The sequence below is a fragment of the Epinephelus fuscoguttatus genome, linkage group LG20 (assembly GCF_011397635.1).
Source record: "Epinephelus fuscoguttatus linkage group LG20, E.fuscoguttatus.final_Chr_v1".
Lineage (NCBI taxonomy): Eukaryota > Metazoa > Chordata > Actinopteri > Perciformes > Serranidae > Epinephelus > Epinephelus fuscoguttatus.
Window position 1 is genome coordinate 34,101,888 of NC_064771.1, and position 23,200 is coordinate 34,125,087.

General features: G+C 42.8%; 1 protein-coding gene across 1 annotated transcript; it reads left to right on the forward strand.

Moving 5' to 3' along the window:
• Positions 1-428: 428 nt before the first annotated feature.
• Positions 429-20,648, forward strand: slc16a12b (solute carrier family 16 member 12b). The gene is made up of 7 exons (XM_049563746.1): positions 429-1,167; positions 10,301-10,404; positions 10,620-10,763; positions 12,259-12,558; positions 12,656-13,031; positions 15,158-15,417; positions 16,146-20,648. The coding sequence occupies exons 1-7, from the start codon at positions 1,055-1,057 to the stop codon at positions 16,376-16,378; spliced, it is 1,530 nt and encodes a 509-aa protein (XP_049419703.1). The 5' UTR covers positions 429-1,054; the 3' UTR covers positions 16,379-20,648.
• Positions 20,649-23,200: the final 2,552 nt, after the last annotated feature.

The window sequence follows — 23,200 nt, forward strand, 5'->3', positions numbered from 1 at the left end:
CTGCTTGACCCTGGCCCTGGCCCTGGTCCTGTTTGGACCTAGTCTTGGTGTATCTGACACCTGCTTGACCATGGCCCTGACCCTGTTTGGACCTAGTCCTGGTGTATCTGACCTAGTTTGGATCTGGGTCTGGTGTATCTGACCCTGCTTGGTCCTGGTCCTGGTGTATCTGACCCTGGAGCTTTCAGGACAGAAATAAACCCTGAGGACTGTTTGACATAGATCCTGTCCTGTCAGACCTGCTCGTCTGGGTATGCGTCCTGTTGACACCTGATGCAGGCCTCTCAGACCCACCCCCACTCCTCCCTGTCCCGGGGGGAGGGTCGAGGGTTTCAGGTTCAGGGACTGAAGCGCCCTCCGTCACAGCTGCACATGTTGTTGATGCTCTGAAGGAGGGAGCGCTTGGTTGGAGGATGTCTGAGGATAAAGGGGTTTAAAAACCAAATGCTCCTGTGTCCTGTGGGGGGGTCGTCTGGGTGTACTTGGTTAATATCTCATCACCTCTAGAGTTCACACAGAGAGGTCAGTTAATGATTGAGGGTCTGCTGGTCACTTATTGACTGAGGACACTTTTTAACTGGAGTGTCAGAGACAGACAGTCTCTACTGTCACTCTACTGTGTCTCTACTGGGTTTGATCTCACGGCCAGAGGACAGAGAGGACAGAGAGTACAGAGAGTACAGAGAGGACAGAGGGGACACAGGATGTTCTTCTACCAGTCTTGACTCTTTCTTCACTGCGACTGACTCCATCTTTTCTTTCTCATCCTAAACTTAAATAGTTTTTCACTTCTTCTTACCTCAGCTGCTCAGCTCTCCTGACTCCGCCTGGACACCTGACATGGAGGAGTCATACTGCAGAGACACAGAGCTTTAAGTCTGGTCCACACACAACAGACGCCTCACATACCATCAGCTTTTTCCTCTGCAGAGAATCAGAGCTGAGGCAGCAGACGAGGACAGAGGAGGACTGTTTTTTGGGACCTGAACTTTAAGATTAATATCGGAACCAGAGACCGGCTCAGGGGCATCTGCTTCAGCTGGCAGCTGCAGCAATGGTTGATGGGAAGCGGCGGAACGGCACGGTGCCACCTCTGGATGGAGGATGGGGCTGGGTGATCGTCGGCTGCTGCTTCATGGTGACGGTCTGCACACGGGCTGTAACCAGGTAAAACACACGTGTGCACACACACACACACACACACAGACACACACACAGTCAGGATTGGTAATGTAATGAGACGTTCATGTTCCCCTCAGAATAAACTGTAAAAACCTTCTTGATCACAGTAAACTGAGTATTTTGTGTTGGTGTGACAGAGCAGGGTGTTTACAGACTAGGACTCAGAGATACTCAGATAAAGTTTCAGCTTTGTGTTTGGAGTGTAAAGAGTAAAGAGGTCAGACAGGTTTAAACACATCCCTGCGAGCTGAAACACAATCCTCCACTGAAGTGTAGGATAAAAAGTACAGCACATTCCTCTTCGATTACTGATCTGTCATCATCAACTACAACCACATGAAAAACAACAACCATGTTTTTTTGTTCCCCATGTCATTGTTTTTGTTCCCCATGTTGTTTTGTTCCCCATGTTATTGTTTTTGTTCCCCATGTTGTTTTGTTCCCCATGTTATTGTTTTTGTTCCTCATGTTTTTTTTGTTCCCCATGTTATTCTTTTTGTTGACCATGTTATTGTTTTGTTACCCATGTTGTTTTGTTTGTTCCCCATGTTTTTTTTATTGGTCTGAGATAACTGGTACGTGCAGAACAAAGAGTCAAAATATCACTGGTCTAAGAAACCTGCAGGGTAAAATTGTTTCTAAAAATATAACTGGGAACTATAACAACCTCTAAAAGTGACACTCAAGGAGGTTTATAGAGTTTCAGGTGTTTTTCTTGGTAACTTACCAAATAGTATCACATGTTACCTGACAACACAGACCTGTGTACATATTAGCAGATTTGTTTACAGATTTAGATGTTTACACATTTACAGATTTGGAGCGTTTTCTGAACACACAGCAGATTCCTGAACACAGTCACTAATCTCAGCACCATTTCCAGATTCTTTGACACAGTTACAAGCAGCTATCCACACTCATTAACAAAAAGCATGAACCTCACACTGGTTCCTGGATTAACAGGGAACCTGTTGCTTTAGCAAAGCTCTTCTTCAAACTTCAAATGCCTTGTGGAATGGACTCATAATTTCAGGTAGCCAACAACCCGGTTTTATACATCTGAAGAACTTCTATATATGTATATATGTATATATATATATATATATATATATATATATATATATACAAATAAATATATATGAACTGTTTGGCAACCAGACCAGGCCCCTAATTGAGACAAAATTGTAGCCACACCAGGCTGGGAAAAGGGACTGGGCATTTAATTGAAGCTTTATGGTTTATATATTTTAAGTTTTTTTACACTTAAAATCAAGAAGGCTTCATGACCCCCCTGTGAAGCTTTGGCGATGTCCCCACAGTGTTGTATGATGGGGGAGAATAATGTGTGAACTTGGATCATGAATTTGTTTTTCTATCTCTGTTAATATAGTTATGATTGTAGGACAGAAGAAGAACATCAGTATAACATCAGCTGGTGTCAAACCTCCAACAGGTCCAGTAACAGCTCAGTGGGTCAGTCTATGAATAGTTAAACTCAAAGTGTTGTCTGTGCCCCACCAATGTGAAGACGAGAGGGAGCTTCTGTTCCTGTCAACACACACACACACACACACACCAGCTTGTCTTACAGCTGATGGTCAACAACAACAACAACATGTTCGACAAGTTCTACGTTCATTCAAAACTACATCTCAGTAAAAGTACACGTGTTACTTCAATGATCTAAAGTAAAAGTACTTCACAACACAGAGTAACCCATTATTGTATTTAGTTTTAAACTGAAACAATTAGTCGTTTAGTCAATCAACAGTAAAAGTTGGAAACTATTTTGACAATGAATAAACTGTTTTTTTAACTTCACTTTCAGCCTCTTAAAACTTGACCGCACTTTGATAATACTTAAATAGGACACTGAATATTTCTGGGTTTTAACTGTTGGCTGACTAAAAGTGTTTAAAGACGTCACATCATGTTGGATTTCAGACATTTTATTTTAGACCAAATTATAAATTAAGAAAATAATTGGCAGATTAATCAATAATAAAAAGAGATGAAGCTAATTCAACAGCTGCTGAATGCGTTTTTGTTGTTTACATTTTGTTCATCATTTCAAGTGGAAACACTGGAGGAAACACTGCCATGTTACCTGATATAGATCGATCTACCTACCTGCATACGTAATACGTACCTACCAGAGCATGTGAGCGGAGCGGAGCGGGGAGCGGGAGGATTTTGTGTTGAGCGAGGAGCGGCTATTTTTTTAAAAGGTGGAGCGGAGCCTTATCTCTCGCTCCAATTTTGCTCCGGTCGCTCATGCCCCACCCAGAATGCATCTTTGCACCTGCGCACACCCACACTATTTCTTTCAAAACTATGGAGTTTACTGTGTACTTCAGAAAAGAAACTGAGAAGAGAAGCAGCGGTACCTTGGAGAACGGTCCCTAACTGCGGGGAGAGGCGAGAGGGCTTCCCCGGAGGTCGGCCGCTTAACCTGGTCCGTCTCCTCCACACTTAGACTTATTTCCACCCTGCCAGCGGTACCTCGTAGAACGGTCCCTAACTGCGGGGAGAGGGCTTCCCTGGAGAATCTACCAAGCTCACGTTTTATTGGTGCCGTAGTATTGTTCCGACCTCTCATTGTTCCAACCTCTCATTGTTCCAACCTCTCATTAGTCCGACGTTCCGTTGTTCCAATATGTGATTATTACTGTATTTGTGTACCATAGAGGATCAGCAACGCAACAAAAGCAGGCTACTGGTCGAGATACAAGTGTCATAGAGAGGAGAGAATCAAGAAACACCATAACCTCCTGTTATTAACTCTGGGGTCCGGGTTGTGTGGGGAGCTCTCCGCGGTGCTGAACGGCTCCCGGCAGTGGCTCCGTGATCAGCTCTGAGTCAGCTGGGAAAGGCTTGAGGTGAAGCAGGCTCACGGCTTATGTGTTTGTCACTTTCTTTTTCATTTTAACCCACACCATGATCTTTTCCTGACCCTAACCAAGTGGTTTTTGTGCCTAAACCTAACCAGACCTTAACCACAGGGCATCATGATGATTTCGGAACAACGGGACTTCGGAACAATGAGTTTAATATGGTCGGAACAATGGGCTGTCGGACCAATGGGCAGACCCCATTTTATTTGTGAATAGAAGATTACAGGTTAGGGTAGTACGACGCAGTTTTTTTGAGCGGAGTGGTGAGCGAGTGGAGCAGGATAAAATTTATGATGGAGCGGAGCGGAGAATGCGCAGAACCAAGCGGAGCGGACGAGCGGCGCAAAGTGACAGGTCTGCGAGCGAGGAGCGGAAATTTTCACCTGCTGTGCTCCGCTCACATGCTCTGGTACCTACCTACAAACGTACCTATCTATAACTATGTATCTATATGTACATATACACTCACTGCCCACTTTATTAGTTACACCTGTACATATACACTCACTGCCCACTTTATTAGGTACACCCTTTCAACTGCTATTTAACGCTTACATTAAATCAGCCAATCAGGTGTCGGCAGCTCATTAACATTTAGTCACGTAGACATGGTGAAGACGAGCTGCTGAAGTTCAAACGGAGCATCAGAATGATGAAGAAAGGTGATTTAAGTGACTTTGAATGTGGCATGGTTGTTGGATTTTCAGCACAACCATCTCTAGGGTTTACAGAGGATGGTCCCAAAAAGAGAAAATATCCAGTGAGCCAAAATGCCTTGTTGATGCCAGAGGTCAGAGGAGAATGGCCAGACTGGTTCAAGATGATAGAAAGGCAACAGGAAGTCAAGTAAGCACTGGTTCCAACCAAGGTGTGCAGAAGAGCATCTCTGAAGCAACAACACCTTGTCCAACCTTGAAGCAGATGGGCTACAGCAGCAGAAGACCACACCAGGTGCCACTCCTGTCAGCTAACAACAGGAAACTGAGGCTACAGTTCACACGGGTTTTCTCACCAAAACTGGACAATAGAAGATTGGAAAAACCACATTCAGATGGAAGCATGGATCCATCCTGCCTTGTATCAACAGCTCAGGCTGCTGCTGCTGGTGTAATGGTGTGGGGGAGATTTTCTTAGTACCAACTGAGCATGGTTTAAACACCACAGCCTACCTGAGTATTGTTGCTGACCGTGTCCATCCCTTTATGACCACAGTGTACCCATCTTCTGATGGCTACTTCCAGCAGGACAACGCACCATGTCACAAAGCTCACATCATCTCAAACATGACAATGAGTTCACTGTACTCCAATGGCCTCCACAGTCACCAGATCTCAGTCCAATAGAGCACCTTTGGGATGTGCTGGAACATCATGGATCAACTGTGTGATGTCATCATGTCAATATGGACCAGAATCTCTGAGGAATGTTTCCAGCACCTTGTTGAATCTATGACACCAAGAATTAAAAAAGGGGGTCCAACCTGGTACTAGCAAGGTGTACCTAATAAAGTGGTTGTTGAGTGTCTATCTATATGTATGCATGAATCTATCTGTCTGTCTAATATTATGCAGCTAACATTCTCAGCTCTACTAAAATATAACTCTGATGTAAAGGGAGAGTTCACACAAATAGGAATCATCCTTCAGCAAAAACACAACGAACTGACTGACCTCCGTGTGTGTGTGTGTGTGTCTGTGTCTGTGTATATTGACTAACCAGCTGTGATACATTAAGTGAAGCTATGAAGGTTTCAGTGTGAGACTCCGACACCTGAATAAACAACACTTTCTCAGTGAGATGTCACCTCGGGCAGACGTTCTGCCGACATGTTCTTATCAGGCTCCCAGGAACGTCGCTCAGCCTTGCTTTCAATGTTTCCCAGTGGCAACTCACGAGACCACCAATATAAAAGAGATGTCTGTAGAACTGTGGACAGGACACAAGCTCAATGATGACTCTATTGTGAATTTTTTTGGAGGTTGTTAGAAAAGATTTCCACACACTGACATCTGTACAGTGCTTAACTTTATTGTTGAGCGTTCAGTCTCTTTGATTTATAAGTGTACGTTTTATTTCTACCTGTTTGGACTTATTGATGTGTCCAGCACCTTGCTAAGAGCAAGCCAGGTAGAGCAATGCCTGCTCTGCAACATCTACATCATTCATGGAGGTTAAAATGTACAAATCCATGACATCATCACAAAGTTAAGACTATGAGCTGAGGGGGAAATCGTGGGCGGGGCCAGCAGAGAGACACTACAGAACATATTCAGTTGGCCACATGCTGTGGAGGGAAACCCCGAAGCTACAAACTACACCAGGCGAGCAACATCATTAAACAGAGTGGACTTGGTTCCTGAGTCTAGTTGTTATCACACATCTGTGTTTCCTACAGAAACAGTGTGTTCAGCAGCTCCTTCTTAAATCAGAAACATGCCGTACAAGTGTCTGCACACCTTTAATCTCATGTCACAGGTGTTTCTTAGGGTAAACTCCACACTCACGTGCAGAGACGTCATTTATCACATAGAAAACAAAAAACATGATGAGACGTTCATGTAGAAATGAAATTAAAGTAGAACCTCCAGTCAGCACATCACAACCTCTGAACCTTTACAGATTCAGATCATTAATACTAACTACAATTAACTGAATTAAAATGAGCTCCACTTTAATCAGCTGCGTCAGTAATGCATCAATAATTATAGTTAAATAATATAATGTACATTATTCTGAAGTGGGACGTTCAGCATGATGAGTATTTTTACTGTTGGTACTTTAAATTTATAGGAATTACAAAAAATGTCGGAAGTGCTTGTCCAAACAATTTGTCTTCAGAAGTTAGTAATTTAAAAACAGCGCTGTGTTACTTTTGTTCCCCCCCCCCATGTTTTATGTTCCCCATATTTTATGTTCCCCATGTTTTATGTTCCCTGTGTTTTATGTTCCCCGTGTTTTATGTTCCCTGTGTTTTGTGTTCCCCATGTTTTATGTTCCCTGTGTTTTATGTTCCTTGTGTTTTATGTTCCCCGTGTTTTATGTTCCCTGTGTTTTATATACCCCATGTTTTATGTTCGCAGTGTTTTGTGTTCTCCATGTTTTATGTTCCGCATGTTTTATATTCCCTGTGTTTTTTGTTCCCTGTGTTTTATATTCCCCATGTTTTATGTTCCCTGTTTTGTGTTCCCCATGTTTTATGTTCCCTGTGTTTTGTGTTCTCCATGTTTTATGTTCCCTGTGTTTTATGTTCCGCATGTTTTGTTTCCCATGTTTTATTTTCCCCATGTTTTATGTTCCCCATGTTTTATGTTCCCTGTGTTTTGTGTTCTCCATGTTTTATGTTCCTCATGTTTTATGTTCCCTGTGTTTTATATTCCCCATGTTTTATATTCCCTGTTTTGTGTTCCCCATGTTTTATGTTCCCTGTGTTTTATGTTCCCCATGTTTTATGTTCCCTGTGTTTTGTGTTCTCCATGTTTTATGTTCCTCATGTTTTATGTTCCCTGTGTTTTATGTTCCCTGTGTTTTATATTCCCCATGTTTTATGTTCCCTGTTTTGTGTTCCCCATGTTTTATGTTCCCTGTGTTTTATGTTCCCCATGTTTTATGTTCCCTGTGTTTTATGTTCCCCATGTTTTATGTTCCCTATGTTTTATGTTTCCTGTATTTTATATTCCCTGTGTTTTATGTTCCCTATGTTTTATATTCCCCATGTTTTATGTTCCCTGTTTTGTGTTCCCCATGTTTTATGTTCCCTGTGTTTTATGTTCCCCATGTTTTATGTTCCCTGTGTTTTATGTTCCCCATGTTTTATGTTCCCTGTGTTTTATATTCCCCATGTTTTATGTTCCCTGTTTTGTGTTCCCCATGTTTTATGTTCCCTGTGTTTTATGTTCCCCATGTTTTATGTTCCCTATGTTTTATGTTTCCCGTATTTTATATTCCCTGTGTTTTATGTTCCCCATGTTTTATGTTTCCCATGTTTTATATTCCCTGTGTTTTATATTCCCCATGTTTTATGTTCCCTGTGTTTTGTATTCCCTGTGTTTTATGTTCCCTGTGTTTTGTGTTCTCCATGTTTTATGTTCCTCATGTTTTATGTTCCCTGTGTTTCATGTTCCCTGTGTTTTATATTCCCCATGTTTTATATTCCGTGTTGTGTTTCCCATGTTTTATGTTCCCTGTGTTTTATGTTCCCCATGTTTTATGTTCCCTGTGTTTTATATTCCCCATGTTTTATGTTCCCTGTTTTGTGTTCCCCATGTTTTATGTTCCCTGTGTTTTATGTTCCCCATGTTTTATGTTCCCTATGTTTTATGTTTCCCGTATTTTATATTCCCTGCGTTTTATGTTCCCCATGTTTTATGTTCCCTGTGTTTTATGTTCCCTATGTTTTATGTTCCCCATGTTTTATGTTCCCTGTGTTTTATGTTCCCCATGTTTTATGTTCCCTGTGTTTTGTGTTCTCCATGTTTTATGTTCCTCATGTTTTATGTTCCCTGTGTTTCATGTTCCCTGTGTTTTATATTCCCCATGTTTTATATTCCGTGTTGTGTTTCCCATGTTTTATGTTCCCTGTGTTTTATGTTCCCCATGTTTTATGTTCCCTATGTTTTATGTTTCCCGTATTTCATGTTCCCTGTGTTTTATATTCCCCATGTTTTATATTCCCTGTGTTTTATGTTTCCCATGTTTTATATTCCCTGTGTTTTATGTTTCCCATGTTTTATGTTCCCTATGTTTTATGTTTCCCATGTTTTATATTCCCTGTGTTTTATGTTCCCTATGTTTTATGTTTCCCGTATTTCATGTTCCCTGTGTTTTATATTCCCCATGTTTTATATTCCCTGTGTTTTATGTTTCCCATGTTTTATATTCCCTGTGTTTTATGTTTCCCATGTTTTGTGTTCCCCATGTTTTATGTTTCCCATGTTTTATATTCCCCATGTTTTATGTTTCCCATGTTTTGTGTTTCCCATGTTTTATGTTCCCTGTGTTTTATGTTTCCCATGTTTTATATTCCCTGTGTTTTATGTTTCCCATGTTTTATATTCGCCATGTTTTATGTTTCCCGTGTTTTATATTCCCTGTGTTTTATGTTTCCCATGTTTTATATTCCCCATGTTTTATGTTTCCCATGTTTTGTGTTTCCCATGTTTTATATTCCCTGTGTTTTATGTTTCCCATGTTTTATATTCCCCATGTTTTATGTTTCCCATGTTTTATATTCCCTGTTTTATATTCCCCATGTTTTATGTTCCCCATGTTTTATATTCCCTGTTTTATATTCCCCATGTTTTATGTTTCCCATGTTTTATATTCGCCATGTTTTATGTTCCCCATGTTTTATATTCCCTGTTTTATATTCCCCATGTTTTATGTTTCCCATGTTTTATATTCGCCATGTTTTATGTTTCCCGTGTTTTATATTCCCTGTGTTTTATGTTTCCCATGTTTTATATTCGCCATGTTTTATGTTTCCCGTGTTTTATATTCCCTGGGTTTTATGTTCCCCATGTTTTATATTCCCCATGTTTTATGTTTCCCGTGTTTTATGTTTCCCATGTTTTATATTCGCCATGTTTTATGTTTCCCGTGTTTTATATTCCCTGTGTTTTATGTTCCCCATGTTTTATATTCCCCATGTTTTATGTTTCCCATGTTTTATATTCGCCATGTTTTATGTTTCCCGTGTTTTATATTCCCTGTGTTTTATGTTCCCCATGTTTTATATTCCCCATGTTTTATGCTCCCCATGTTTTATATTCCCTGTTTTATATTCCCCATGTTTTATGTTTCCCATGTTTTATATTCCCTGTGTTTTTTTTGTCACCCATATTTTTTTGTTACAGTTTGTTTGTTGTCTTTTTATAAATGTTTCCTTGGGGGAAACAATGCAGGTTCATTAAGTTGAACTGAATGTCAAAAGTGTGGCTGAAGCTCCGCCTCAGTCACCATCAACACAACGAGTCTTTAAGACCTTTAAGACGACTGTCAATGTTTCTCCACACGTTCCCAGTTTATTCCCAGTCTAACCAGTGTGGACTGTGCCCAGAGTTTCCCCCTCAAACCAGTTACACAACACAGATAACATGTCACTGTCAGACTTTACATAACACACACCTGACACCTGGAACCTGCTGACTCAGTGCTGACAAAAGATTATTCTGTTTACATTCATAATCAATTACTGAGTAATCTGTGATGTCACTTCCTGTCTGCAGGTGTATCTCTGTCTTCTTTGTGGAGTTTCAGTCTCATTTTGAAGCTGACTATGCAGCGACGGCGTGGATCCACAGCCTGGTGGACTGCACCACCATGCTCTGTGGTCAGTATTGCAGACCCACTGGCCAGGGTCGGGGTCAGGTTAGGGTCAGGGCGAGGCTGGTGGCGGTTATGGTTATGATTATGGTTATGGTTAGGGTAAGTCTCCAGGACATTAATGTACATCCATTTAGTGTCCCAAAACATAAGTAAACATGTTTGTGTGTGTGTGTGTGTGTGTGTGTGTGTGTGTGTGTGTGTGTGTGTGTGTGTGTGTAGCTCCTGTGGGAAGCCTGGTTGGTAACCGTTGGTCCTGCCGGGTGGCTGTGATGCTCGGCGGGCTCCTCTCCTCCTGTGGGCTCCTCCTCAGCTCCTTCACCACAAGCCTGGAGCTCCTCTACTTCACCATGGGAATCCTGACAGGTCATGACACGCAAACAATTTCCGCGCTCTTCAAAAAAATGTCCACACTTATCAGAGTGTTCTCAGTTTCCTAAAAATGTCCTTACTTTGTCAAAAATGTCCTCCACCTTTTCCACATGTCCGCACTTTTCAATAATGTCCTCACTTTTGAACATTTGTCAGCCCTTTCTTTAAATGTCCTCACTTTCAAAAAAAAATCCCTTACTTAATATAGTAAATACAGTATGTCCGCAGTTTAAATTGTTTTCCTTTAAAAATGTCTTGACTTTACCAAAAATGTCCACGCTTTCTAAAATACAAACTCACTTTTTAAGTGTGTTTACTCTTTTGTTTTCATTAAAATGTCCGTACTTTGAAAAAAAATGTCCTCACTTATCATAATGTGACTTTTGAACATTTGTCTGACCTTTCTGCAAGTGTTCTCACTTTCTTACTTTCTAAAATATGTCCCCACTTTTGAAAGTGTCTTCACTATTGTTTTCTTTGAAATGTCCTTACTTTGCCAAAAATGTCCTTAATTATCAGAAAGTCCTCATTTTACAAAAAAATCCTTACTGTCTAAAAATGTCTTCTGTTTACAAAACATGTCCCAACTATATAAAAAAACATCCACACTTTTTAAGTGCCCTCACTTTTCTAATTGTTTTCATTTAAATGTCCTAACTTTGCCAAAAATGTCCTAACTTATCAGTGTCCTCATTTGAAAAAAAAGTCCTCACTTTTGAAAAATGTTTTACTTTCCAAGTATGTCCCCAACCTCCTCCAAATGTCCAACCTTCTCAGCAATGTCTTTTGAAAATCTGTCCTTCCTTTCTACACATATCTTTATTTTTAAAAATGTCCTCTCTTAAAAAAAAACAAACACTTTTTAATTGGTTTAACTCTTCAAAAATATGCCCTTTCCCAAAAACATCATTTTGAGAAATAAAAAAATGTCCTTACTAAAAAAACATTTTCACCTGGCCTCGGCGCTGGGCATCGTCTACTTCCTCCATGCCATCCTCCACCTCCTCCGAATGTCCACACTTCTAAGAAATGTCCTTACTTTGGAAAATTGTCCTCCCTTTCTACAAATATCACTTTTTTTAAAAAAAAAAAATCCTTACTTTGTAATACATGTCTAATTCTTCACTAATTCTTCTAATTGTTTACTTTGAAAGATGTCCATACTTTGCCAAAAATGTCCTCACTAATGAAAATGTCCTCACTTTCTAATTGTTTTTATTTTTTTTAAAAAAGTCCTTACTTAACATCAAAATGTTTTAACTTAGCAAAAAATATCCTTACTTTATAGAAATGTTGTTAATTTCCAACATTAGTCTCCACTTTGTACAAATGTCCTCACAAATCAAAGTGTCCTTATACTGTCCAGAAATGTCCTGCCTTCCTACAAAAGTCCACTCTCATATAACATTTCTTGAAATGTTCTTACTTTCAAAAATTGTCTTCATGTTTGTAAAACGTCCTCACTTATCAAAATGTCCTCACTCACCAGGTCTGGGCTTCGCTCTCTGTTACACTCCCGCCATCTACATGGTGGGCTGTTATTTCCACCAACGGAAGGCACTGGCGTACGGCATCGCAATGTCTGGCAGTGGGATTGGCACCTTCGTTCTGGCACCAGCGGTGCAGCTGCTCATCGAGCTGTACTCGTGGAGGGGGGCGCTGCTCGTCCTCAGTGCCTTCGTAGCCAATCTCTGTGTCTGCGGGGCGCTGCTCCGACCAATCACATTGCAGGAGGGTGGGGAGGAGGTGGACGGAGAGGAGGGGGAGTCAGTGGGGGAGGAGAAACCTGGTGAGGAGCAGTGCTGTACCTGCGTCTCTGGCACACAAACATCTCACAGATTTTACAAGATATTTTATTTTTACTTGCAAACCTCTGTTGTCTGCAGGTAACATCTTGTCGCAGGACGCCGAGCTCGCTGTAAAACTTAAAGAATCAGACGACAGCCTCAAGTCATCGTCGCCTTCATCTCTGCCCCTGCCCCTGCTGTCGGGAAACCCCGCCCCTAAGCTGCAAAGGAGGTGGTGCTTTAGCTTCTGCTTCCTGTCCAGTCAGGAGTACCGCTTTCTGCTGCTGCCGGACTTCCTGGGCCTGGCTGTGTCGTTCCTGTTCCTGGCCAGCGGCTGCAGCCTCCCCTTTGTCTACCTAGTGCCGTGCGCTCTGAACAGCGGCGTCAGCCACCATCAGGCTGCCTTCCTCATGTCCATCCTGGGAGTGATTGACATCATGGGGAACATAACCTTCGGCTGGTTGACGGACAGGAGGTATGAACGAGTCTGAGGGTCTGAGCTGAAACTTAAAGGGAGAGTTGTTGGAGGTTTTTATCCATAAACAGAAAATAACACACAGTAGATGTCAGACGGTGCGCCCCCAGTTTGTAGAAGCAGGCAGGAGTCTGACATGGAAGCTACTGCTGTGGAGGGGTCGGCATCAAAACGACATATTTTAGCCACCTAAAAAAAATCAGTATCAGTTTAAGTGTATGCTGTATTTAGAATATTTTCACTGCTTTACCCTAATGTCAGACTGTGATTTCTAGCAGGTAAATGAAGCCGTTATCTTGCTCTCTTCAGAGCCAGACTCCATTAAGAAAAACGGTGATTTAATGTCGCTAAACACAGGAGCTGCCGGTCTACCACTAGCCCGAATGGTTAGTTTGTTTATGTTATTGTGTGACTTTGTGTGACACAATAACATAAACAAACTATCTGATTGAAGCAGCAGTAGACCAGCAGCTCCTGTGTCTGGTGACGTGTTGATGAGAGCAGAGATGATGAACCGAAACCTGTTGATCTGACGTTGCTGGGCCTTCCACAGATGTACATAGTGCAGCTTCCATGTTGGACTCCAGCCTGCTTCTCCAAACCAGGGCCATGCCAACTGATCCGAACTATCCCTTTAAATGTACCATAACGTCACAATATTACTGGAGATCTCACAATGTCCTTACAATTTTAAGTGTCCTCACTTTCTCCTGTTTTCCAAAATAGTCTTCATGTTGGTAAAATGACCTCACTTTTGAAAATTTGCCTTCACATTGTACAAACGCCTTCGCTTTCCAGAAATGTCCTCATAATTCAAAGTGTCCTCACTCTCCTGGTCAGGGCTCACTTTCTAAACTGTTTTCATCTGTGATACATTTCTCACTTTCCGAGTCATCCACCTCCTCCAAATGTCAGAGTGAGAGTTTAAACATTCACACACATTCTGCAAACTTATCACGGAGCTGAACTCTGTGCTGGAATGTGACAGAACAAGATAAAAACCTGTCAGCCATCAGGTTTAAAGATAAAGCCTGCAGCAGACAGACAGAAAAACCTGAGACTAAGACAAACAGGAAAACTCAGACATCAGAAATAAATGAATCAATTAAACCAACATCAGAAGACGCCCACATCATGATAATCTTCGTTCAGACAGGATCCAAATAGTCTGCCTGATACAGAGCTGCAAGAAGTACTAAGACATTTTACTTATGTAAAAGTATCAATACCACAGTGTAGAAAGGATTAATTTAAAAGGACCAACACAGGAAGTGTCCACGCTCAGCAGTCAGACAGGAGTCAGGTTAATTTCCAGGGCTGGTACCTGCGGTTATTCCAGTCTAGTTAATAACATGTCGGGCAGGAAATCCAAAGTGTGGGATCATTTTGAGAAGGTGAAGGACGAACCCAAGGTGATATGTAAACTCATCCTCATTGGTCGACTACAAACATGACGTATCATCTGAAACATGGAAGTAGCTACATGCCCATTAGCCCACAGCGTCATTAACAGGCGGCTCGCTCAGTGTGTGACGTGCACTTGGAGATAAAATATAGGCCTATATTAATGAAGGTTCATTAGTACGGTTTTGTATTTCTCTGTAATGTAGCACAGTGTTAACAATGTTACTGACACTATTCTTTCTCACACCTTCAACTCAAACCACCAAAATATATCATTTAATTCATATCGTAAACATGCAGACAAATAGTTGACCACTGGCCCTAAATGATGACTGTTGGTCCACCAGGAGAATTCTTAGTCGGGGGGCAGCCCTAATTAGTTGATTATATTTTGTATCAATAATCTGAATCTGTAAAGTATCTAAAGCTGTCAGACAAATGTAGTGCAGGAACAATATATCCTTCATAGATGTGGTGGAGTAGAAGTAGAAAGTAGCAGAAGATGGAAATACTCAAGTAAAGTACAAGTACCTTTGATTTCTTACTAATATTTCCACAACACACTTTTTCTTTTGACCATTTTCTGAAAGTTCAGTTTAAATTTGTGCTAAATGTAGATCCGAAGAAGTCAGATTGTCATTTTCAAAGTGTTTTGCAGTCTGAAGAAACAACAAAAGCTGGCGTCAGCACAAAGTATAAGTACTTCTGTGTCCATCTCTCAGGTGTTTGAAGCCGCACCGTCTGGCGTGTTACATCTTTGCGGTGGGGATGGAGGGTCTCTGCTGCCTCTTCATGCCGTTGCTCCGGTCCTTCCCACTCCTTGTGCCCTTTGCCGTCCTCTACGGTTACTTTGATGGCGCCTACGTGGCACTGATCCCTGTGGTGACATCGGACGTGGTGGGATCTCAGTACCTGTCCTCAGCACTGGGCGTCGTCTACTTCCTCCATGCCATCCCCTACCTCATCAGCCCGCCAGTTGGAGGTGAGGAGCCAGAACACCCCTAATTTACACATGGCTGATCATTCACAGTCTGCTGCTGCCAGGTTTTGTCCAGAAAGTAACTTTAAGAGTCACACATGAGCGAATGCAGGTAAGTGACCATTGCCTGCAGAGGCAATATTTGTGCTCAATGTGGGCAGTTCCGGATGTGACGCACTCGTAAAACTAGCTCACCAATACATAAAGCAAAGTCTCATGCCGGAATCCCAGCACAGGGTTAGAGTACTTTAAGCCTTGTTCATGTGCTGGCAGTCAATGAAAAGAGCTGGAGCACCCTCTGCTGGACAAACTACATGATGACACCATTTCTAAATCACCCCAAGCATGGTTTTCAGCATTATAGCCCAGTTTCCACCAAAACCTTTTGCTTTAGTACCTTTAGAACCAAAAGTAACCCTTACAGACATGTACCTAGACCCTGGACCCCTTTAACATTTCCACCAAGATCTGGTACTAAAAGGTGGAGCTGTGAATCCTGCGGTCTAATTGGTCAGTAGAGGATGGTCACTCTGGTTTTATGAAACCTCTGTTCATACATCAGTAAACTACAACTATAAAATGAAAGAGAAAAAATAACTTCATTCACTGGGCCGACTGCCGGCAACTTTTAAGGTGGAAGAACAGCTGCATGGTACGGACATCTGAGATAAATATGATCACTAATAAATAATATCACTTACTTTTTGTTGAATCTTCTTCTCGTCCTGCAGGTTGGCTGGTTGACATCACAGGAAGTTACACTGCCACCTTCTTCCTCAGCGGCACCGCTCTGCTGGCCAGCGCGATCGTTCTTTTCACAGTTGCTGCAATCCGTCGCTGCCACTCCACCGCTGCTGTAGTCGTCACCAAGGACATGAAGCATGAGCCCCTCCCTCTCCCCGACCCATCAGACTGCTTTGTTGCCTTTGACAAGGAAGCGGTCAATCAGGCTGTCATCTCATAACCTCAGAGGAAACAACCAATCTGATTCATCGACACCACAGATTGTGGTCTGGCCGAGGCAGGCTTCAATCAAATGCTTTACAGAAAGTGGATTTATTTAGAGTCTGCTGAAGGACAGATTTCAAGTCAAGAATCAACACTGACAAATTTTATAGGTGCTTCTTAAAGTCAAGGAACAATCCTTACATTTTATGGATGCCGCCAAAGGACTTTTCTGATGTCTAAGATCCTTTGAATTCTACCAAGAATCGAGTCCTTCTTTCAGACAATTCTCAGGGATGCCTGTATCTATCCTCAGGCTCTTAAAGCGCCCACAATCCTCTGTGCACAATGAGCCAGTCCTATCGTCGGAATTGGAAGCAAGGAAAACATGCTGTAAACTTTCAGTTAAATCTGCTTAGCAGTCCCACAGAATCTGTCTCTGAACAAATCTGAGGCGAGTAATCTTCATTCATTACATCTAGAAGGCCAGTTCAAAACTTTGTTCTGACTTTCATAGGGCGAAGAATGAGAGCAAAGTGTCGGTGCTGCTGACAGTTCTGTATGCAGTTATTAGTAACTTCGGTAAGGATGGGCATTTTAAGTAACTTCCATACTAGAGTATCTGCATTACATTATGATAGAGTACTTGATTACTTGCAAAGACAAAAAAATCTAATGCAAGAAATATGAATGTTAATTGGCCAACAACGTAGTGCAATCTGAAATCCATTTATCGAGTGACCAGGCGCTAATTTGCCTGTTAAGCCATAAATTCAAGTAAAAAAAAAATCAACAAACTCTCCAGAGTCCAGAGCTGCTCTCCTCCTGGTGACTTCGACAGCTGCCAGGTTAGCACAAGCTTGCATCCGACATCGAGCTGTTTAATGTCACCAATCTCAAAACATTACTTAATGTTACGGCCCAGACACGCCAAACCCACTTGAGAGAATCAACATGGATAATGGCCCCCTGCTGTGTCGCCCGACATCACTGCGTCTTGGACAAACAAGTTGCGCTTGAACACAACACAAAGACACAGCTGACGGCCAACCTGCATGCACGTTCGGCGCCTGCATGAGAGGAAATAACTCTCCACAGCAGCAGGCAGTGGTCGTCTGTATTCATCATTCAAAAAGGGAAACAGGACTACTGTCTTGATGCTAGTTAGCCAGTTAGCACGTGTGCCAGTGAACAATAACACAAACCGCAAGGAAAGGTTTCTGCTTAAGAGAAAAATAATCTGACCTTATGGAACAAGTTGGTTTTGGTCTCACTCCCTCTGGACTTTAGCTCCTCCTTTACTCACTTCCTGTCTGTTCTCCTGTGCTGTGCTTAACTGCCAGTCAGAGTTGTTTCACTCACAGACGGGCTCCACCGACACTGATTCTTTAACCCCTGAGCCAACAAGGGCCGATGAGGGCCAATGGTGTTAAACACACCACACTGACTAGGGCGACGGATGCTCACCAACGGCCAACGATCTGCTTGGTGTGTTAGGGCCTTAAGCCGTGTGATGCTAACAATTAGCATCACAAGGCCAACATGCCCCCCGGTGGAGAGCTCACACTCCTGCAGCAGTAATCTCATGTTAAACAAAGAGAGAGCGCCAACGGGGCAAAAAGGTGCCGCAGCTCTACAGTGAAATAAGATCTTACCTTTTAAATATTAAAAAAAAAGTCATGTTCACACGTGGGAGGTTGGGCAAGGATTACGTTGAATGATGTCCAAATTAAGTACTCATGCCCATCCCTAATTTTCAGCGTCTTAAATTTGTCACCTTAAATGTGTCCAAAACAAAACATGTTAACGCCATCATAAATTGCTATTAATTAGCGAGACAACGTAGGCTAACTGAAGCTCTCATTGTATAGGCCAAATTTGTGAGTCAAAATACTGTCACCATCTTCAGACTATTCAACGAAATAGTTCAAGGGCACAATTAGCAATATGGCGTCTAGTTCTTCTGCTGATTCTGAAATGAAAGCACAGGACTTTTTTGGTGATGCTCACCTGCGCACTCAGTAAACTGTTCTCTGAATATGAGGAGAGAGGACCTGATATCGAAAGACTCGTCCTACCAAAGAAGCCTCCTTGACTTTGAGAAGCACCTTTTGTTTTTAAAGAGAAACCCAAAACTCCAACTTCCTGTCTGGAAGAAGTGCCTTTCATTGTTTATTTTTGTTTGTTTTTATGCCTCGTCCTCAGAAAGAAGGTTTAACAGACTGAGTTTAACCCTGAACTCTGAACAATGAATCCTGAGATGATGTATTCTGATCTGAGGGCGACTTGATGCTGCTTTTTAATGTGAGGGCGAAAAAATGCTATTCACAGAAATGACTGACGCACAAACTTTACATAATCTTGAGCAGGACCTTGATTCTGACGCACAACAAACCTCTACTAATTAATGGGATGCAAACATTAGCCAGTGAGGGAACAGGCAACTCAAAGCGAGTCCTTTTTTCAGGAGGACTTGGTTTGTGCACAAATATGAAGTTAAATATGTTTGAGCCTGAGAGCTGAAACCCTTTAAAGAAACATCTTTGTTTTCGAGTCGCTCACTGGTTGAATGAATGAACAGAAGCTCCACCAAACTCCAAAGCTAAAAAATGGATTTAGCGTTAAGTTATTGTTTCAAGCAGCTTTATTCAGGGAAAACAAAACACAGCAATAACAGATGTTTGTGTTTGATGGCTGACTGAAATGTGTTCACATCAATAAATATCAAAGACTGTCACGTAATATTACAGAGCTGAAACCATTAGCCGATTAATCAGCTGACAATCACCATCTACTGTCATATTTTTGATTAATCGTTTTTCATTGTTTGCATGTTAACACTGTGAGGTCATCGACAAAACAGAAGTTTGATTCTTTTCATTCTTCTTTTGGGGCCAAAACTGTTTCAGATGTAAATATTACATTTGATGTCTGAATTATTCTGTTTTTACCTCTGTATAAATGGTTACTATTGAAGGAAACATCACAAACATTTTAACAGTATATTAATTTTTTTGTAATTAATTTCTGTTTGTTTGAACTGTAGCTGGACTTTTGGAAATATGCCATGTTTCAGATGTGCTATTTAGCTTAGATATTTCGACACTGCCCTCTGTGTTGACTCAGGTTTGTTGGACTATTTTCAAGTTTTTTTGTTTAGTTTGAAAATGATGCTTTAACATATCATGTTCTGGACTCAGGACTGAAGAAGTGTGTTTGTCTCATGGAGTCACACTAATGTAATGATTAAGAAATCACTAGTAACGCTATGGAGTATTTCTCATGTGCCTCTGAAAATGGCTGCATGCCGACACCATCACCATCCATCCATCCATCCATCCATCCATCCATCCATCCGCTTATCCGAAGCCAGGTCTTGGGGGCAGCAGGCTGAGCAAAGTACCCCAGACGTCCCTCTCCCCAGCAACACTTCCCAACTCCTCCAGGAGGACGCCGAGGCGTTCCCAAACCAGATGAGATATATAATCCCTCTAGTGTGTTCTAGGTCTGCCCCGGGGCCTCCGACCAGCTGGACCAGGAGGATCCTGATCAGATGTTGAACCACCTCAACACGAAGGAGCAGCGGCTCTACTCCGAGCTCCCTCCAGATGTCTGACTCCTTCCCCTATCTCTAAGGCTGAGCCCAGACACCCTGGAGGAAACTCATTTCAGACGCTTGTATCTGTGATCTCATTCTTTCAGTCACTACCCAGAGCTCATGACAATAGGTGAGGGTTGGGACGGAGATTGACCAGTATATCAGCTCCCTCTGAACCACGATGGTCCCCGATCCATCTCACACTCCATTCTACCCTCACTCATGAACAAGACCCAGAGGTACATGAACCCCTTCCCTTGGAGCAGCACCTCACTCCCAACCAGGGTGTTTGAAATGTTTCCGCCCCCTGACGTACAGAAACTACAGAGACTAAAAGACCAGGTCCATGCAGGGACAGGATGTGACTAGTCTGTCGGCAGAAGACAAAAACCTGATGCAGCGGAATGATCGTCAGATATACAGGAAATAAAACGATGTCTCTACGTGTCAGACGTCAACACGAGTCTCAACAGTTCCAGACTTGTTTCCATGAGTTTGTTACGACAGCAGCTAACCTGGTTTATCCTCTCAGCGCACAAAAGCCACAGAGCAGCGACAGAAGCTGCTGCTCTTCAGTAGGATAATAACATTTTACCTTAAAGTTCTTACAAACATAATTTCATTAAAAAAAATGAAGAGTTTTGTTTTCATCTTTGTTGTTAATGTTGATGGATTAAAGGGACGTTCAGTCAAACCATGTTTGTTCCCTGATGTTTTTATTATGTCTGCTTGATGTATAAACCTGAGAGCTGTATCCCAGCTGCTGCAGACTGTGACGGAGCCAGGATGTAAATCACTGGTGTATATTTTGGGAGTGTCCTGTAATAAGACAGTTCAGGCTCTAGGCACAGTGAATACATCAGCACATCAGTGATGCCGACAGAGTCGGGACACTTCGGTCAGATTCCCTCCTGTGCCTGTATCCCAAGACGAGGCCAGTCATCCCTTTAAATGACCTCGTCGAGCTGTAAAGGTGTGGACACACCAAACTGACATCAAAGAACTAGCGGCAGCGAAAGCCAACTGTTGCGTCATCTACGACACCTCACGTCGCCCTGTGTCAGTTGCATTTGAACACACTATACGGACTACATCCAACGGCCAAGTGGCACGTACGTTCTGCGCCTGCGTGAGAGAGAGCGGAGTGAGAGAGTGGTACATCCTGACAGCCTAGGTGTTACCTATCTGTGCAGCTGAGCACCGCAGCACCTCCACGGACTATTACAACGAGACGGTCCCGGTGTTTCCTCCGCAGGCTCCACTTCACTCAGCTGCCCGATAAACCCGCTGCTTCTTCCCACTTTAACCTGAATAACAAACCAGGACTCGGTGCTCCGGTTGGATCCAAACGGAGAGCCAGGGCTAGCTGGGAGGCTAGCGGAGGCTAACTGGCTATGCTTCCCTCCGGTCATGCTGCGGCTAACGCTCCACTAGCCGCTCCCAGCTAGCTCCGCTTTGTTATTCAGGTTAAAGTGGGAAGAAGCAGCGGGTCTGTCAGGCAGCTGAGTGAAGTGGAGCCTGAGGAGGAAGCACCGGTTAGCCCCGGTTCCACTACAGACAGATTCACTCGCTACAGGGGCGAGGAAATAAAACCTGAACAGCCAATCAGAGTGATCTCTCTCACCGACAAGCTCCGCTGGCAATTCAACATGCTCAACTGACCGAAAAGCAGCCAATGACGAAGTGCCGATGGTGTGGGACACACCACAAAAACTAGGGCGACAGACTCTCACTGACGGCCCGACTTTGGTCGACGGCCGACCGTCGGCTTGGTGTGTCAGGGCCTTAGGCGTCGCAGTGTGCATGGAAACATATTGACAAGACTATTTAAGAGAAGGCTGGGACACGGGGTCAAACATGGGGGGATTGCACATGCGCAGTGTAACTTGAGCTGCGATGCTGGAGGGTGACAGCAGGGGCGCTAGATAAAAAGCGCAGGATCCGCTCAGGCGATCAAGGAGTGTGCTTGGTGCGGTCTGCTTGGACTTTTGGACGGCGGCTGCCTGAAGTTGTCGGAATTGCATCTCTGTCATTCTCACCCACTACGCAGGCCACCAGTGACAGTCCAGTAATAAGCTGTGAAAATGACATGCATACACATATCCCAGAACCAACAAAATGGAGCCAGCACCTCAGTGACATGAAACAAACATCCCCCTTATTCCGTGGTCTCACGCCATCTACTGAGCCTTTGAGGAAGTGCAGACCAGATTTTACTGCGCATGTGCAATCCCCCCATGTTTGACCCTGTGTCTCAGCCTTCTCTTGATAGCCTTGCATACTGAGTGTTTGTTTAGAGCCTGAAGAAGAGGGGCGGGGCTTAGACAGGAAGTTGATGACCACCTTTGTGGCGTATCCCTCTGATGTTACTCTACGTTTCTGATAGTGGACACATGCCAAGGAAAATAATGCCACACTGTGACATCATCACTGTCTGATATTCACACTTCATAAAAAATTCTAACATAGGATTATATTTCATTCTTTTATTTTGAAGACCCAGACACAAGTTGTATCTGGTGTTTCCTGTTTCCTGTACCTGCAGGCTGTGTTTGGACCTTCTCAGCCACCGTAGATACTGAAGCAGACAGACGAGCGTTTGATCAGACGAAGAAGGTGGCAAATGATTTTCATTTTCCATGAAGTGAGAATGTTGTTCTATTTAACATTCACCCCCAGAAACAAACAAAAAATAAAACTAAAATAAAAAACTATACAGGTATTTAAAATCAAACTCCTCCTCAGGGTCCCCACAGGTTTAAATACCACCTGTGTAGTGTTGTCACATGGTGATGATGTCACTTCCTGCAGGTCTTAGAGCGCAGCTTCTCCTCCTGACACCTGAAACACAGAGCAACAACACTGGGCGTTAAAAACACACCTGTATATTCTACTTTACAATAATGTCCTCATAATGTAAAACGTCCTCACTTCTTTAAAAACGTCCTCACTTTACACTTCACACTTGAGGTCTGGAACTGTACTTGGTCCTCACAAAGACAAAAGTCTACAAACAAACACACACTCTTCCTCACCATGTCTTAAAAAGCGTCTTTGTCGTCGTTTCACATTGGTTGCTGTGTCAACCGTCTCCTTCTCCACTGAATGTCCGCTGACCAGACGATGATGGTTTTAGCTGCAGAGACACAGAGAGGATAAAAAAAGGTGAAGACAGATGTTAAAAACAGTTTGATGGAGAAATAAATATTAAATAAAGCTCACAGATCAAACATGGATTCACAC